The sequence below is a fragment of the Aethalodelphis obliquidens genome, unplaced genomic scaffold (assembly GCF_003676395.1).
Source record: "Aethalodelphis obliquidens isolate GAN/ISIS:26980383/991018 unplaced genomic scaffold, ASM367639v1 scaffold2, whole genome shotgun sequence".
NCBI classification, from domain to species: domain Eukaryota; kingdom Metazoa; phylum Chordata; class Mammalia; order Artiodactyla; family Delphinidae; genus Aethalodelphis; species Aethalodelphis obliquidens.
Genome location: NW_020837946.1, coordinates 63620963 through 63639867, shown reverse-complemented (window position 1 = coordinate 63639867; position 18905 = coordinate 63620963). Strand labels below are relative to the sequence as shown.

Sequence of the window (18905 nt, the reverse complement as noted above, 5' to 3'; positions counted from 1 at the left end):
CCCCAAGCATCCCACTTGTTTTTTTGAACAAACAACTCCCTTTTGGAACTAATCTTTTATCACTTATTTAAATGATATAATTTTAGTAAGAAGTAAACCTGCATAAACAAACATGGGAACAAACTCTTGTTAAACATGGACCTTCCCTGGTGGGAGCTGACATGGGGGTGGCGCTGGGGGGACAGACTAGAGTGTCATCTCCCAGCAGTGAGCAGCCGGCACGCCCTGGGCATCACCGGTGCATTTCACAGAGGGAACTGCGAGCACCACTTAATTCAGCGGGTCAAGTTCATGGAGGTTGGCTATCCTTCTGCAGAAGTATCAGGCTTATTGCACTGTCTCCTGTTTGGGCTGTCCTGCTGAGGCTGATGAACACCGCCGCACGCCCATGAGAAAGCAGTGTGTTTCCTTGAGGCAGGCGTGTAAACTCCTCCTGAAGCTGGTGGACAATCCTGCCGCCCAGTTCAGAGAAAGAGGTAGGTCTTTGGTGAAGGAACTATAACTCAAAAGGTGATGGAGAAAGAGGCAGCTCACTGCTGTGGAAATAGAGCTCAAAGGCAAGCTTCAGGGAGACAAGGGAATTCATATTTCTCTCTGGACCTGTCTTCTTAGGCCACCCAGGACACATGTGTGTGACGTCTTCCCAGGCAGTAGGATTGAGAAACTTCAGTCCCAGGGAAGCAGGCAGAAAACTAAACAAGGAGGTGTCCTCAGAGTCACACACCAGGCTGACCTCCAGTAAACAACTGGGTAGGACCAGTTATCTAGTTGCCTGTTCCTGCGTGTCACTGTTCATTCTGTTGTTTTTACACCACTTTCCAGCACTGCTTGGGCCAGAGCAGTAACGGGGGAAGGTAACTCCCAGTGCTAGCACAGAGGCGGCAGAGGTGACTAACAGTGACTCTCATGAACCCTATGTAGACCGCAGTGTTTCGGTCATTCTCCCCAAAGCGGAGTTTCTACCTCCAGCCCCCGCCAAGGAACTCCCATCTTATTCTGGGAAACTGCAGGACTGCCTTACATTCTCCGACTGGCATTTCACAGAAGAAGTATCATAGTGGATAGGAGGCCAGATGAATTCACTCCAAAAGAGAAAGAGGAAAGAACTTACTGAGTGCCTCTGTGGGCCCGCTATCACACCAACCTCTCCACGTAATCAAGTAACACTCATAACAGCTCTACGAGTTAAGTGGGTCGCTCTATGGGTAAAGGAGAAACTGGAGACTAGGGAGAAGAACTAACTTCCCAACGTCACACCTAATAACTGACAGAGCTGGGATCTGAACTCGAATCTGTCTAATTCGAAAGCAGTCACTCCCTTCCCTACACCACGCGGTCTCTATGCCTCGGATTTGGAGAGTCTAAGCAATAAGATGGAGGATGTTTTATGAGTTTAATCACAAAAAGCAGGGACTGTGGAAAGCAGACACTCAAGAGACAGGTAAAATTTGATTTTACCCAAATTTACCAATAACCAATCTGAAATCGGTTATTTAAATAATTATAGGAGATGTCAGCTAAAGGAGCCTGGAAGCTTGTATAGTAATTTCTATGCCATTTAATGTTTTTATTACCTCTACTTCTCAGAAGTTTGAAAAGATTTTTTCCTAGAAAGAACTCCATAGAGAATAAAGCCAATAAAGGGGAGAGGGTAAAAAAGGCATGACCAGCACTGTCAGACAGCTTTACTAGTTGATAAACGCTCTAGAAATCACCACTGTGAGAAAACACTGTCACAACTCTATAGCCAGTTTACCAGGACAAAGGGTAGCTAAACAAGAAGTTATTTTACCATGCCTGCATTCTGAACATGAGGCCACCTGAAAGCCTACTTTAGGTATTAGAGTATTAGTCCCTGAAAACAAATTTACCGAGTTCAACTGCCATTAATGGACTTGAAATGGCAAGTTTTCTTTAACCCAATGAACATGAAGATTTTATGTCTTCTGTACTCTATTATAATGATAATAGTTCTACTGTATGTATAGTACTATCTTAGCCCACTCCATAATTTGTGTGAGAATTAGGCAATATTATGAAATGGAAAATATACTTCATCCTCTTTGGGAATATACATGAAGGCCCCTTGGTTACAATTAATATAAAGAAAATGTCTGCAATTAATATCCAAGTTTTGTCTTTTCTAGGAACCCTTATTTCCCTTTGATGGAATAACTGGATTCAGAATTACTGGAAGATATCTCTGAAATTCTCCTGATCCCCAAACAATAAATCACAAGTCACTTATCTGATGCCCTCAAACTTAAATGAACCTAGAATGTTGAAACACCATTCAGTTTTTATTTCTCAAATCCTCCAGGGCTACTGTCCTTTCCTTCTGTGGTTCCTACTCACTTTGGTCAAAATGGGCACCAAGTTCAGGCAGCAAAGGGATCCAAACTTTCGTAAACTGCTTAGATTCCCTGGCAGAATAAATGAGGCTAAAGGAAAGCATTGATTTGCCCTGATAGGAAAAAGGCAAGAAAGGCGCAGGATTTCTACTTTACCTATGTAGAGACAATCGAAGTTGAACAACTAGAACTTGGTATTCACAAGGCATTATGACTAGTGGCTACTCACAAGGTCCTGCACTATCCAGCCCTCGCTCCTACCTGGCTTTATTTCATACCACCCTCTCCTCGCTCACCTCTTCTGGCCACACTGGTCACCTTTTACAAAGCTCATCATCTTTGCACAGGCTGTGTGTCTGCCCGGGATGGCCAGGCTAAATCCAGGACTTCACTCAAATATTTCTCCCTCAGAGTGGCTCACTCTGCTCTTGAATCTAAATGAGAAGCACCCCCAGATCCCCACTACTGGTTATTGTCTCTGTAGCACATTGTTTTTCCTGCACACTCCTCACAATTTGTAATTTCACTTCTACCTGTGTACTGACTTAATGTCTGCCTTTCCTGTGAGACTGGAGGCTTCATGCGGGACAAGAACCCCGTCTCTTTCGTTCACCTGGTGTACCCAGCACAGCGTAGATGTGACGCTTTATTTATGGAGTAAACGAAGGAGGGCAGCTTCAGGGCCTGGATGACAAGTGTGGTAGAAGGCGCTTCTCCCCACTTCTGCATGAAAGCAACCACCACTTGGCTGAATCGCAAGAAGGCCCCTGGGGCCTTCTGGAAGCAGCACCCCTGAGGTGAGCACTCAGGCCCTCATGCTGGCTGGTGACGCTGGTGAGGCTTCTTCAAGAGTCTCTTGGGCAGGGAACAAGTGGGAGCAAATGAGCCTGCCACATGGTAACCAGCACTAACAGAGCGATTTAAGAACCCCTGGGACACATTCCTTTGGAGACTCCCAGTAATATCCCAGAGGAATATCTGTTATTATTGGCTAAGAACTATTTAGTCTGCAGACATCTGATCTGCATGGATATTTCAGAGTACGCCAACAAGCCTGAGCTGTTCTATTTAATTATTGCAGATGAATCATGTAAACCCACTGTTCAGAGCTCTTTCAAGTGCAGAATTCTGTATTTATGATGTTTAAAAAAAAAATCCATCCTGAAAAAATCAAGTTAATTTCTCATCCCCATTCCTCACCTAATGACAATTTTCACGAGCACTAAATTAAAAAGCCAACTTTTCATCTTTTTGTTTTTTGTTAAAACTCCATGTGTTTTTATTTTTTAAATTATTTATTTATTGGCTGCGTCAGGTCTTCATTGCTGTGCGCGCGCTTCCTCTAGTTGTGGAGAGCGGGGGTTACTCTTCGTTGCGGTGCACGGGCTTACTTGCTCCGCAGCATGTGGGATCTTCCCAGACCAGGGATCGAACCCGTGTCCCCTGCATTGGCAGGCGGATTCTAAACCACTGTGCCACCAGGAAAAATCCCCAACTTTTCAGTTTTAAAGAAATCCTTAGAGCTCCAGTCTACTGTGCCAGGGCCAAGAATCCCACGAGTCAGATAACCTTTGGCATTTTATGCTTCCCAAGAGTTGTGCTGTCCAAATCATGTCCTCTCACCTGCATTCTACCTTTCTGTTAGATATCAGATTTCCAGTGTATGCCATTCTCACCTTATCAATCAGTCCCACTGACAACTGCAAGAATTAGAAGCAGAACAGTGAGAAGTCTGTGTGAGGAATGAACAGTCAGCTCACAGGGGAGGAAAGCAAGGCTACTGCCTATGCCATTTGGAAGTCTCTCCTGTCCTTCTGACCCTGCGTATCACAGACAGATTAGAAAGTGCAGAGACCTGGCAGCAGAATTCTGACCCCGGATCCATCCCTCCAATGAAGAAAAGGATCACGAGCACACTGAGTTTCTAAAGACCCGGCTAACAATCACAGACCGGTAAGGAGGCTCAAAATCCATTATAAATCAGACCTCCTGGGGGCCTATTACTGAAAAGATGCTTTGAATCTGGCATTCTTATTTCAAGTAACAATCTTCTCATGGCTGACCAAGTTCCCTAAGGCTGAAGATTAAGGCATTAATCTTTGCCTATTAAAAAATTCGGCAAAATTTTTAAAAAAACTACCCAAACCTGTCTGCCAGGTCTAATGGACAGCCTCTTCTTCACTTTCTGCCATAGTGTACTCTGGCCAGAAGGGGCATGGAGCCAGCCCGCGGGTTTACACCCACGGCTATTCAAATGATATCCTGACAACAGATTCCTGCTGGGTGGGTCTATGGCTCCTCAGACATGGGCGGGTGTCTATTAGAATGTGACCAATCAGGGCCTAACCTTGTTTTAAATGAATCTGGGGTGAAACATTCTTAGACACCTTTTGGATGCTAAACGTAAGTAGTGCAGGATTAAGAAGAAGGTATTCTTAAGAGTCAGCAGGAAGGAACTCTTTGTTTTAGAAAAATGCTAACCAAATACAAGATATAGGATCAAGGTTAAGAGTGTAATTGGATATGAAGCCAAAAATAAAAGGATAATAAGCCCACATTTCGTCAAAAATGTTGACCTAATTTTCTTTCTTGGCTTTAAAATGTTCTTGATTGGATCTACAAGTTTATTTTCTGTTATAGAAGAAATTAGGAGGCAGTGTCTTTTTTTTTTACTAATAGAGTAAAAAATGCAGCAGAGATTTGGCTTGGTATTAAGAGATCTGCTTGTCAATGTACTAACAAGCACAACTAAGAATCTACTCATATCTGCAATATTGTACTATTGATGGAATAGTTAAAATTCCATGGGCCAGAGATTTCTGAAGTGGGTAAACACACACACACACACACACACACACACACACACACACACACACACACTACAGCCCAAAACAGATCAATCTACTAATGAAATAGGTTGTTCAGCAAAAGAGCCATTTCCTTTAAATCCTATATACTTGGTAGTGTTAGAAAAATATATAATATCAGAAAAACTAGGTTTCCTGCACCAGATTAAACCTACTTTACTTCCACCAGAAAGACATTCTCAGTACAAGTAGGGATCGGTATTTGGGGTTTATGGTAATACTTTAGTCAGAAAGTTTGGCTGGATTGAACGTAATCCTCAGGCGTTATCTGATTCTAGACTTACAAGACAGATTAACATAAATTAAAACAGGACAATTTAAAGTAATTGAAAACAGCAAGACTCTGACAGTGGATGTCTAAAACTAATCCACTAGCAAGCTCTTGTTTCACTTAAGTGAAATTAAGCACAGATCTTAACTGGAGTCTAACTTTATCAGTGGTTTTAAAGAGGATCCACAGCTCCTAACTAAATAAAAAGTGACAAAGTTAATTAGAAAATCAGAGCTTACGGTGTGGTCTACTGATGTACTGATTCACAATCATGTGATACAGAAACTGAGAACACCTTTGGGGGTAATTACAGATTTTATGCTTTTTAGAACTTCCTGGAAATAACCTTTGCCCACATTTTGAAAAGTAATTTTGAATCACCCCCCACACCCCCCAAATCAGATGTCTTTGTAAACAATAAGTCTGCCAACCCTTATCAGGATAGTCAGTCATTTTCCATTGGAATCTGCAGATAAGTAAGCAGAGGGGGTGGCTAAGGCTGGCAGTGGGTTCAGCCATAGGAGTAGGCAGCTTCTTTCAGGGTTCTGATTTGGTTTGCTAGGAAAACTTTCCTTATGTTTAATTTCCTTGAATTTTGGGGGACAGGAGGAGTATGGTCAAAAAGACTATAAAAATGATACTTTGTTAAAACAAAAATTGTATTTTACTTCAGTCTGTCTTCCTGTTGCACTTAAACAAACTTAAAAAATATATTAACTTTTAGGTCTCTGACCAAATTAATGCTGAGTGTGTGTATGTGTACGGGCTTGTTCTTTGCATATTTATTCAGGCCTGGCTCCCAGCGTTCGACAGAGCAAACAGCTCTTTAAATATTTAAACAGCAAAACTGTGATTCTACCACCTTGCCAAAGAGTACAAATGCTGAATAAGATGGTCAGTCATCTAATGCATGGTATATTTTTTATATATATTAGATGGTCCAGCCTACCACTTGTAGATATTTTAAAATAATTTCTGTACACTATTTTTTCATATTAAAATTAAAAATAAATTTTCTTACTTAGGCATTAATACCTCAATAAGGATTTTTTTTTTTTTTTTTTGGGTACGCGGGCCTCTCACTGTTGTGGCCTCTCCCGTTGCGGAGCACAGGCTCCGGACACGCAGGCTCAGCGGCCATGGCTCACGGGCCCAGCCGCTCCGCGGCATATGGGATCTTCCCGGACTGGGGCACAAACCCATGCCCCCTGCATAGGCAGGCGGACTCTCAACCACTGCACCACCAGGGAAGCCCTCAATAAGGATTTTTTAAAGAAAAAATGGTATTTGGAAAACCAGGAGCAATGAGCTACAATCAAATGGGCAGTGGCACATTTTTGAAAATGGTAACCCTGCGCCATATCAAACTGTTCAACATTTCTAGTAAATATATACAAGGAAAGTAATCAGTATAGTTCTCCCAAGCCACTTATAGTCCCTAATTCCCTAGCCTATTAAACTTAACATACAGACAACTTTTAATCAGGAATCACTCGACTGTACTTATTGACATCATTTAACTAACACTAAGCCTGTCTAAACCCAGGAAGGGCTTACCGAATTTTCTTCCTTTTTAAAATTACCTGTCACCATTTAAAAATCATAGTACAGTTAGTTAACAGAGACACTATTTTTTAATGACAGTTTTCCTTCATTGAATTTCAACATCAATAAACATCACAGAATAATCACTGAACTGAATGTAAGATAGAATATGTTCACTCTTTTCCAAGACTTGCATTGTAAAAGTGCACGGCTGCTCAATAAATCCTGGATCTCTCACAACAGACTTAAATATCCCTGGCTATAGCTGGGGGAACAAAGCACTTCACACATCCAACCATATGCTCACGAACGAGCAAATATTCTGTTGCTTGCATACTTTGGAGCCTAAAGATACGTTGCCATTGTAGAGAAACATAAAAGGTGAAGGCCACCTGGAAGACCTACTGCACCCCAAGCAACAATAGCTTTAATAAAACTGTAATGACTCATTATGGTAAAAATTTATACCAATGAGGCTCCTCCACGCATCTACACCATTTATACACACACAGTTTTTAAAAGTTAACTGGCACAGTTTTAAAAGAGACTCCTAAAGGGAGGAGAGAATCCAGGCAGAAAAGCAAAGGAGATTAGTGAGACTGAAAAGGAGATACAGATGATAAAATGAGCTAAAACAGTCTCCAAAGTTTACCACAAGCAGAACTGAAGAAGTAACCACAAAATTCTACTGTGTTTAAGAATCACATGGGATGCTTGTTAAAAATGCAAATTTCCACCCTCTATGCTCAAGACTCCAGATCCTATAACTCTAGGCTGGAATCAAGAAATGTGCATTTTATGGGCTTCCCTGGTGGCGCAGTGGTTGAGAGTCTGCCTGCCGATGCAGGGGACGCGGGTTCGTGCCCCGGTCTGGGAAGATCCCACATCCCGCGGAGCGGCTGGGCCCGTGAGCCATGGCCGCTGAGCCTGCGCTTCCAGAGCCTGTGCTCTGCAATGGGAGAGGCTGCAACAGTTAGAGGTCTGTGTACCGCAAAAAAAAAAAAAGAAATGTGTATTTTAAATACGTACCCAAGGTAAGATTCTGATGCAGGCCATCTCACAGTCTATACTTCTGAGACAAACATTGTAACTCCAGCAAGCACTGGAAGACAGAAGGCCTTCGAGAGCAACCACATTTCCTACCCAAGAGGCAAGACTCAAAAGTCATGTGAAAAGTCAATTCTTAAGAAAGAGAGAAAGAAGGGGAAGGTGGGCAGAGAGAGAGAGAAAGAGAGAGAGAGAAACCAATCATGGTGAATTACTCTTCAGTTTTGAGAGGGTACAATAATATTTGTGTTGCCCAGGTCATCAATTCATGAACTATTCCAGTGTTAAATTGCCCAAATGGAATTAAAATTATTCATTTATCCAAAAACATATTTAAGTGCCTATGTGTGGCAAGGATGGTAGAGATTCAAAAAAATAGAAAACAGGCCTTTCCCTAAAGGTGCACTCAACCTCCTCACAAAGAGAAGGTCGGTGCCAGGAGCAGAGAAGGATGAAAGACACATGTTGCTAAAGGTAAAAATAGTTCTCTGGTGTTCAGGCCAAGAAAAAACTGTCCTCTAGATTTCGTTAGGGAGGGGGTGAGCATCAGAGAAGGCTTCCTGGAGGTGGCATTTACAGTGAATCTTTGAGGGCAGACAGGTTTTGAAAAGGATTCTCCATGTGCAGGAAAACAGCATGCCAGGGACATCAACAGAATGTCTGAAAGTCCACTGAGAGAGCTTATGGGAATATATATAGCTAATATTAGATTCCAGGGCCATGCTAACTAGTTACCTAGGCACAAAATCCCTCAAAGGACAATTGTATAAATAAATGCAGAAACAGAGCTCCCTTCTCAGGGGACAGAAATTCCAACATCTGGTTCTCAACCCACTAAAGGGGAAAAGAAAAAAAGATATATATGTTACAAAGCCAGGAAACGGTGGTGTAAAAACCCAGCAAAGAGCCGTCAGTAGGCACTTTCTCAAAAGGAGGCTGCCAGCGGCTACCTCTTCCACATTCACTCACTGTCAAATCTTGGACCCTGGAACGGGCCATGGAGATAGAAGGAGGAGAGGTAACTGGCTAGCTTAACACACTCATCAGCGTTCCTTCCACTGCTGAGGTCCTAACACTCATTCAACAGAGACTCAAAAGTATCACGTAGCATAAGACGTGAAGAGAATTCAGAACTTTTGCTTTCTTTTCTACATGAATTTGTTTTTAATTTTCTCTCCTCTCTGCTTCTACTGCTGAGAAAACTTCAGATGGGCTGTTTCTGAACTAGGAGGCAAAGGGACCAAGTATCTCTGCTGCCTCACTGAGGGTCCCTCTTTGAAACAAATGGATCAAGGACTCACATCTGGTCTATTTGTCAGCCATCCCAGCAAGGCAAGAGAAGCAAATTCATACATGCATCAAGTTTTGCATCTTGCAAAGTTAACTTAATTTAAACCAACACCCACCCAGGAGGGCTTGTCATTCTTAGTTCTGATTTACACAAGGCCTAGATATATTTTCTGTTTCTTGCCTAAGGTAGTGCTGCACTGAAGCACAACTGAACTGGGTTTATGATTTCAGTCTACAAATGCTGCATTTAATTTCTGTGCTGCTCTGCTTGTGTGAGAAAGCAATTACTCCATGTCACTAAACTGCTCCTTCAGTCTAAATTCTGCTTTGTGAAGGCTGGCACTAAAGGCAGATTACCCTGAAGCTGGATACTGAAAATTTTTTTGTAAAATTCTGTTTGCCACATTATAGTAAAAGTCATAACACTCACTGCCCCGTAACATATACTATTGCTTTATTCAGTTTTTTTTATATTGCCCGAAGCATTTACTCTGATTCAAGAGGAAATTCTGGTGGGGGAAAAAAAGGAATGTTTAATCTATTGAAATGTTAGCTGTTTTATATTATGGAAACTGAAAAAATACACACACAAGAAATCACCCAGACCTCTACGTGCCAATGTTCTCAATTGAACTGGACTATTTCTGATGCAAACTTTGTCAAGTGAATGTACTTCGTATTTGTGAAATGCCACTCGAATTCTGTACTCTTGAAAGCAAGATTCTTAAAATAATTGAATCCTATACTTAAAATAGCCTTCTTTAGAAAGTGTTAACGAGATATCTCTATATTTCAAGGTAGTATTTGTTTATCTCTAACAAGTTACTGAGTGGCTACTATATGAAATGTAGTTTGGGGCACTGGGAAAATAGCACTTAACAAAACAAAAATCCTGGCCTTCGAGAAACTCATGCTCAAGGGAAAATCCTATATAGTTAAATAATGAATAAATGAAATATAGCCTATTAGATGGGGAGAGACTAGGTAAAGTACTTAAGTAAGGATGGGGGTAGAGAGTTGGGAGCGGGTTGCAATTCTAAGTAGCCGGGCAGGGAAGGCCCCTTTGAGAGGCAGCATTTAAGCACTAGGAGATACCCAGGTGTACCTGGGGAAGGAGAATCCCAAGTATAAAGGCCAGTGTGGCTGGGGTGAAATGGGGAAGAGGGAGAGCCAAAGAGAGGGAAGGGTCTGAGAAATGACAGGGGACAGATCATATAGAGGATTGTAAGCCACTGAGATGTGGGATGGAGAGCTATTAGAGTTTGATTTAAAGCATTAATGTGATCTCGCTCACACTTTTTTATTGAGATGTAATTCATATATCATAAAACTCACCCTTTTAAAGGGCACAATTCAGTGGTTTTTAGTATAGTCACAAGGTTGTACAACCGTCACCACTTCTAATTCCAGAATGCTTTCAGCACTGCAAAGCGAAGCCCAAGACCCCTAAGCAGTCATTCCCCTTCTCCCTGTCCCTCTCAGGCCCTGGCAACCACTACTCTATGTCCTGACTCTACAGATTTGCATATTGTGGTCATTTCATATACATGGAATCATAATATGTGTGGCCTTTTGTATCTGACTTATGTTTTACTTGTATCTCTCTGGCTGCTGTGATGAGAATAGGCTGAAAGGAGGCAAAGTCATAAGCAGGGAGACCAGTGACTAGATGAAGGCAATAATTCAACTGAGAGATGAGAGGGGTTTGAAACAGGATGGGAGATGGTGAATAATGGCTGGGTCTCGGGTACATTTAGATAGGCTGGATATTGACTATGAGAGAAAGAAAAGTCAAGGACAACTCTTAGGTTTGGGGCTTATGCACCTGAAAAGATGGAGCTGACATCAACTTAGGGTACAAGGCTGCTGGAGGGGCAGATTGGGAGGAACAACAGAGGCTGGTTCTTGGAGATGTTAATTAAACCTGGGACAGTGATGAGCCTTCTATGTGAAGATGCCAAAAAGAGAGCTGAATATGAGTCTGGAATTCAAAGGATAGGTCTGTGCTGGAGATACAAATGCGGGAGTTAGAGAGTGGAAGGCATTAATACCATGAAACCAGATGGTATCACCAAGGATGTGAGTGACTAAAGAGGAGAAATCCAGGGAAAGAGTCCTTGGACATGTCAATATTTCTGGGTCAGAGAGATGAAGAGGAACCAAGAAAAAAGACTAAAGGGCTTCCCTGGTGGCACAGTGGTTGAGAGTCCGCCTGCCGATGCAGGGGACGCGGGTTCGTGCCCCGGTCCGGGAAGATCCCACATGCCGCGGAGCGGCTGGGCCCGTGAGCCATGGCCGCTGAGCCTGCGCGTCCGGAGCCTGTGCTCCGCAACGGGAGAGGCCACAGCAGTGACAGGCCCGCGTACCGCAAAAAACAAAAAATCAAAACAAAAAAAAAAGACTAAGAAGGAAGCATAAATAAGGTGGGAGAACCAAGAGAGAATGGAGTCTTAAAAACCAAATGAAAACACTTATGGAGCAGGGCATTGTCCACTATGCCCAATGCTGCTGACAGGTCACTGAGAATTAACCACTGGATTTAGGAGCGTGGCAGGCAGTCATTCACAGATCATGTATCTTCTCTCCCTCCATCTTGCTCACTCCACTCCGGCCACATCTATCTTTGCATTTACCATTTTATCTACCAAGGGTATGCCTTCCCCAGATATGGCTTTGGAAAAAATAGTCTGAGTGGAGTGAGGAAGTTGACTGGAGTGAGTTCAAGAGACAGTGGTAGAAGAAGAACTGAAGTCAGGGGCAATTCTTTTGAGGACTTTAGTTGCAAGGGGATGAAGAGAAGTAGCTGTAATGGGAGGTGGAGTAAAGAGAGGGTTTTAGAATGGGAGACAAAAACATGTCCATGTGCTGGCGGGACAAATCTAATAAAGAGGGAGGTAAGTGATGCAGGAGGGGCTGAGAGGGGTTAGAGGGGACAGAATTAAACACATTTCACCTGTCTATCAAATAGTCAACAGTTAGAATATAAATCATCTACTGATACAGGAAAAACAGGGCAAGCTATTTTTTTTTTTTTTCCCCCAAGAGACACCGAAACCAGTTAAAATTATCTAGGTCCCTTCTTCAAGGCTAAAGATATTGGATTAATTGTACACAGAGTGTCAGGTTCAGGATTAGGCTCTGGGCTTGGAATCACAAGATCCAAGTTCAGGGACTATGACAAGTTATAATAACCCAGAAACTTCTTTTGACCTCCCTTTTTTGTCCATAAAATATTGATTAAAACCTGTCCTTTCTACCTTATAGAATTGATGTGATGATCAAATGAAATATGCAGACATTGTAACTCTTAGGTGAGCTGTCCCTGTGAGGTGTGGTGAGTACTGCTAGATAAGGAACAAGTGCACACGCTCAGTCTCACTCCAACACTCTACACGTCAGCTCTAAGAAGGGGAAAAAGGCAAAATAAAAAATTGGGGGAAGAATAAATACAGCATAGAAAAACAGAAGCTTTCTGGTTATTTATTTATTATTATTATTTTTTTTGCGGTACGCGGGTCTCTCACTGTTGTGGCCTCTCCCGCTGCAGAGCACAGGCTCTGGACGCGCAGGCTCAGCGGCCATGGCTCACGGGCCCAGCCGCTCCGCGGCATGTGGGATCGTCCCGGACCGGCGCACGAACCCGTGTCCCCTGCATCGGCAGGCGGACTCTCAACCACTGCGCCACCAGGGAAGCCCCAAGCTTTCTGGTTATTTAAATCACACTCAATAATTTGGATGTGAATTATGCCTTAATTTCCACTTTTAAAAAACTCAACAATCCAAAATCCTCTAGCTTAGCTGAGCCTGGGGCGAGAAAAGAAGTACACTAAATTTGACGGTAGGCCTGAAGCAAGATCATGCTTAAATAAAGATGTGACCTGATACTTCTCCACGAATCTCTTTCATTCTTCCTGCGCCCTACCACCTGCCACGATGACCTCAAATCAAAAGACCACGTGCTCCTCAACTTTTTTGCCAAATAGGAGACATTAGTGGGTGTTTTAAAATTATTTTTTATTTGTTAATTAATTTTAAATTCTGGCTGCTTTGGGTATGGACCATAGCTCTCTTTAAGGAAAATATACCAATACCTTACAGGGTATCGTGATCTAGCCGTTAACTTTTCTCCTTATTTCTTCAGGTAAACTAAGACACAGAGGTGTGTGCTCATTTTTTCAAATGAGAGAATCTACGTTTATCAACTGTTAACATAAAGAATTCTGAGATGGAACTTACTGATACAATAGATGCCAAAGTTGAATTGATCTTATTACTCATCTTCCCCTCACTTTGATCAGAAAACTGAGGGAAGAACTCAGCTGGCCATGGGACCTCACAAGGTTTTAAAGTAAAGTATGAAAGACAATATACAAGGAAATATATACACACACCTGTAGGTCCATGTGCATGTCACTTTCCTTTAAAATATGTCTCTCTCTCTTTACACATGTACCACTTGGCAAAGGAAACAGAGCTCCCTTGTGAGGCCAATGTGTACACTTCATGTGTAATTAATCAGGAAAAGCTTACTTTTTTCTAATTACAAAGATATCTTTGTACCTACATTTATGAATATTTGTATACCAATAACATATTAGGTACTAATTCTTTAGTCAGAATTCCAATCTCCCACTAAACTCCCTGTTACTCTTATTTACATAAAACAATTCACTTTATTTTTTAATAAATTTATTTATTTTTGGCTGTATTGGGTCTTCGTTGCTGCGTGCAGGCTTTCTCTAGTTGCAGCGATCGGGGGCTACTCTTCATTGTGGTGTGCACCCTTCTCATGGCGGTGGTTTCTCTTGTAGCAGAGCATGGGCTCCAGGTGCACGGGCTTCAGCAGTTGTGGCACATGGACTCTAGAGCGCAGGCTCAGTAGTTGTGGTGCACGGGCCTAGTTGCTCCGCGGCATGTGGCATCTTCCCGGACCAGGGCTTGAACCTGTGTCCCCTGCATTGGCAGGCGGATTCTCAACCACTGCGCCACCAGGGAAGCCCAAACAATTCACTTTATAATGATGTATATTATAGAGATTCTAAGAACAAACTATTCTTTTTTTTTTTTTTTTTTTTTGTGGTACGCGGGCCTCTCACTGTTGTGGCCTCTCCCGTTGCGAAGCACAGGCTCCGGATGCGCAGGCCCAGCGGCCATGGCTCACGGGCCCAGCCGCTCCACAGCATATGGGATCCTCCCGGACCTGGGCACGACCCCATGCCCCCTAGATCGGCAGGCGGACTCCCAACCACTGCACCACCAGGGAAGCCCAGAACAAACTATTCTGATGGGTAAGTATATCTACCTCAAGCTCCCTCTTAGTGACACACTCCAGTATTTTGGGGGAAGGATTATTTCAAGTATGTGATTTTTTTAAAAAGTTAAAACATATCATTTAAGGGGCCCAGGCTATTTCAAGGATTGGTTTTGATTTGAATATTTTTAAAGAAACTTTTACCATAATACTATTATAGTGTTATTATAATTATATATAATTAACAATATAATGAACATAATGTCATAATTAATATTAACTCATCCTTATTACTTAGGGTCTTCATTACCAATATGCAGTAATAGGCTACATGATAAAATCTTCATAAACTCAGAATTTGCTGAAGAGTGTGGAGCCCTTCACCCTCACCCTCACCCTAGGTAGAATCAGGCTATGCTTTTTCTTAGATGACACTTTCTGCCTCTACACAGCTTTTCTGCCTTGCTTGGCCAGCAGTCATTTCTTGCTCCTGTCAGCATGCCTAGAGCTAGCAGGCTCCCCTAGTTCCAACGCAGCCTTTTCTTGATTCTAAAAGTAGTAGAAAGAGCCACAGTCTCAAAGTGTGGTGGTTCTGCCACAACCTAGCTGCATGGCCCTGGACAAACCACTGAATCACTTTAGGAATTCGCTTCCTTGTCTACACAATGGTAGAACTGGCCTGAATGATCGTTAAGTCCTAACCAACCTTAAAACGTTATAATGAATGAACCTTACTAAGAGCTAGGAAAAAGAATAGAGAAACTCAGAGAAAGGACCTCAGAAGTTCCCATACTTTGCTGCATGGAATTTATAGTATCTTGGGTTTGCTATGTCATGGACGTTTCGGTCTTCTAGGTTCTTTGTTTTATCTCCAATAAGTGACGTTCTGCATTGGATAAATCACGTCCAGACAAATGGGACAGAATTACATTTAAGAGCTTTTGAAACAGGAAGTTAAATATGACTCTTAAATATACCTATTTCACATAAAAGATAAGAATTCAAGAAATTTTCAGAAATGCACAGAATTATTCCTTTATGAAAACTTTTGTTTCTAAGTGCATTTCCATTTGATGTATCAACAAAATGACACTACATGCATTAAAAAGTGACTTACCTATAACTACATCATGACCATCGACTAAGCCAGCAGAGAAGAGCTCCTGAGAAACGCCGTCTGCCGTATCTGCCCAAACGTGAAATGAAGGTGTATCAGTAACCATACAAGAAAACTCCCAAATCCAGTACAATGTAAAATATAGATTTTTCATTTAGAAAAATCATCCATGTGTGTTTCAATTCAACAATTCAGATTCTATCAGGAGGAAAAATCAGAAGCAAAATGTGAAATACTTTTGCCACGTACAATTTGCATCCTGCTCTTTATTCAACAGAGGTTTTACAAACTTATTGTTTCATTTTTGTTGATCCAAAAAACTATTACCCTTTGTCTACTATCTGAGTTATTCTCAAATGCCCCTCTAGAAGTTAGCTCATAACTGTTCCCTATGAACACTGCTCTTCTTTCTTGCCAAGGTAAACTCCAGCCACCATCAATCCTTTTCTATCATTAGTAGCTACTGAGTTAGAATTTATGGCAAACGTTGAAGACGTAGCATTTGATACAACCTTATATTTGGTACAAACAGCCTATGAGCTTGTTGGACTATTAAGATGAGCTCTTTAAATTTATGCTATTAAGAAAATCCTTTAACATGACTTTGATCATTTGATAGCAACAGACTCATTCTCTTAGAAAATGTGGTTGGATAAAAGAATGTAGTTTCTCAATGGTAAGTGACAGGAGTTAGCAATCTCATAAAGATGGGACTGAACAGGCTGTAGAAAGTGAATATAACTGAAATTACTTAATTGAGAGGTTATAGACGAACACGACAATAGTGAGAAGTCTGTATGAAGACTTTGTAAAGGGAAATTGATAAATTGCCATGTGCTCAAAGAACCATTATGAACCCCTATGTTTTCACAAGGGAGATGACATGGTCTCCATGGCGGCCTGATATTCTCACAAATAGCCCATACTATAGCTGGATAAGAAGAAACTGGGAAAGCATAGCTCCTGAATCAAACAAGCACCTAAACTGAATTGCAGTTTGCTATGCTGAAGCCTGCCCTCAACACAGACTGGGTTTCCCTGCTTAGCCTGTGTTTCACATGTGGTGATTATGTAAGTGGGCTCAGGTAGGGGTAGGGGTGTGTGTGTGTGTGTGTGTCTGTGTGTGTGTGTCTGCGTGAGCACATAGCTGAAGGTATAATTATCTTTCACACTGGGCTTTAATGTGCTTATTAGCCCAGGGTCTGACTCATAGTAACTCAACAAATGGTAATTGATGATGATGAGGCAGCCAAAGGTCACATGAAATGCTGCTTACACCCTTGTGCTCTTTCTCCCTCATACATGGCCCTATTTCCTAAATCTCCAATAAAAATTTGAGAGCTGATATATATTCTTTGTACTTTCAGAGAATCTGTGGTATTCTATCATTTTACTCATTCAGTGAAATGGAATGAAGAAAATGGAAAAGAAAAACATAGGACTCTTACTAAACAATGAAATTCCATACAAGGTGGGCTTAAAAAAAAAAAAAAGGTGGGCTTATCTTGGGCCTTGTCCTTAACTGTTAGAAGTATAAGAAACACCTTATAAAATTCTCTCAGAGATAAAACCTCTCATAGCATGGAACCCAAGGTAGCATAATGAAAGGCTCTACTCTGAAAATGATGTAGCTTTAGAACATTCAGCCTCACAATCGCCATCTTCCTGGATGCCACTAGAAACTTCAGGAAAAGAAGCCTATTGAATTAAAGTGCCTGCCTCGTAGACACCGGGCACAGAGTAGTCAGTGGTTAAAAGCAACTGGATGTGTTACCACCATCTCTAAAGTATCAGTAAGATCTTACACTTGAGTAAGGAGCTATAATCAAAGAAAGTAGTTGAGAATGGAATAATCAACAAAGTCACACTGAGGGCTAGCACTAAAGCAGTACGGAAGCAAATTAACGTTCCCAAATGAGCAAAGTGTACAGCACCTCTGACTATTTTCAGGACTCTTGGGTACCAAATGAGTCATATTAAAATAGCAAAAGGGTTGTGCTGGTTGGTCAAAATGGAAATATTCCTTGTCTGTGTGTGTGCCATTAAGCAGTTATTTTTCATGCAAGTTAAGTAACATATCAGTAATAGTTTAGAACAAAAACTTGAAGGTAATTGGTAATTTATTTTTCTTTAAGCTGCTTGACGTTCCTAACGTGTAAACGGGTTAAATAATCATAATCACGTACGCCCTGCTTTCTAGATCATTACGGCAACATAGTAAACACAAAGGGCTCGCCCTCAAATGACGACAGAATATTTGATATGTTCATATTACACACTCAATGATGTATATATTTATCTGTGTATACACCAGAGACATAGTACACATGGTATGCATGCACAGATCGAGCGCAAACAACATCTCAAATGCAGACAGCATCAGTAATCACAGAGGTACAGTGATATAGCTATGGTGTTTCTGAAACTAAACGGCTGTGCTCGCTCCCCAGGGAAGGCCAGCTATCATCAGGAAGCGAGCACTATGGTTTCTGCCTGGGCAACAAAAGCAGAGACTCTGAATCTAACCATGGCAAATGAGGTTGCCAAAGCTAGCACAAAGGGCCAGGTAATGCTGATAAGGCCGTCTTATCCCCAGCAATCCTCAACTCAGAAATTCATTTCCTTGGTACCTTTGAAATTAAAATTGATTCTTATTGCCACTGTCAATCTTACACAATCAGATGAAAAGAAACCCTTAAAATAAGAATTCTTTTACTTACTATACTTGAAACATTTATTATATAACTGCTAGATTTTATTACAGTATTGGCTGCTCCATATCTTTATATTATGACAAAACAGCTTTTTGATAACAGCAACCGGCAACTGTTCAATTTCACAGACTGACTCTAAATTGTCAAAGACTGCCCCCGGAAAGAAAGATCAGTTAGCAAATTCACCAGGGCCTTCTTCACATTTCTTTTGTAAAAAGATATGTCTAATTCAAATATACTGGAAATCATGAAATCTTTGTGTTTACAGGGGACTAGACATCAGGGCCAATGAATCTATGACTGACCACCTATGGCCCAGGAACATATTTTGTTTGGTGGGCACTGAACCCGAATGTATTTAGACAGAACTCCTTGGTTTTCTGAAGTTCCCACCATTCACTTTGGCTCCTGTAAGCATTTGAGTTTGTGTCTTCTTACAGTTGATAATAGCA

At 41.7% G+C, this 18905-nt stretch overlaps 1 protein-coding gene across 5 annotated transcripts in view; it reads right to left on the bottom strand.

Moving 5' to 3' along the window:
- The window catches only part of STK39 (serine/threonine kinase 39), a 476424-nt gene that overhangs the window by 40975 nt on the left and 416544 nt on the right, over positions 1-18905 (bottom strand). For all 5 annotated transcript variants that reach the window (XM_027129207.1, XM_027129213.1, XM_027129185.1 and 2 more), the window contains one exon: positions 15740-15808. In XM_027129207.1, the coding sequence (XP_026985008.1) occupies positions 15740-15808 (69 nt within the window). The remainder of the gene's footprint in view (positions 1-15739; positions 15809-18905) is intronic.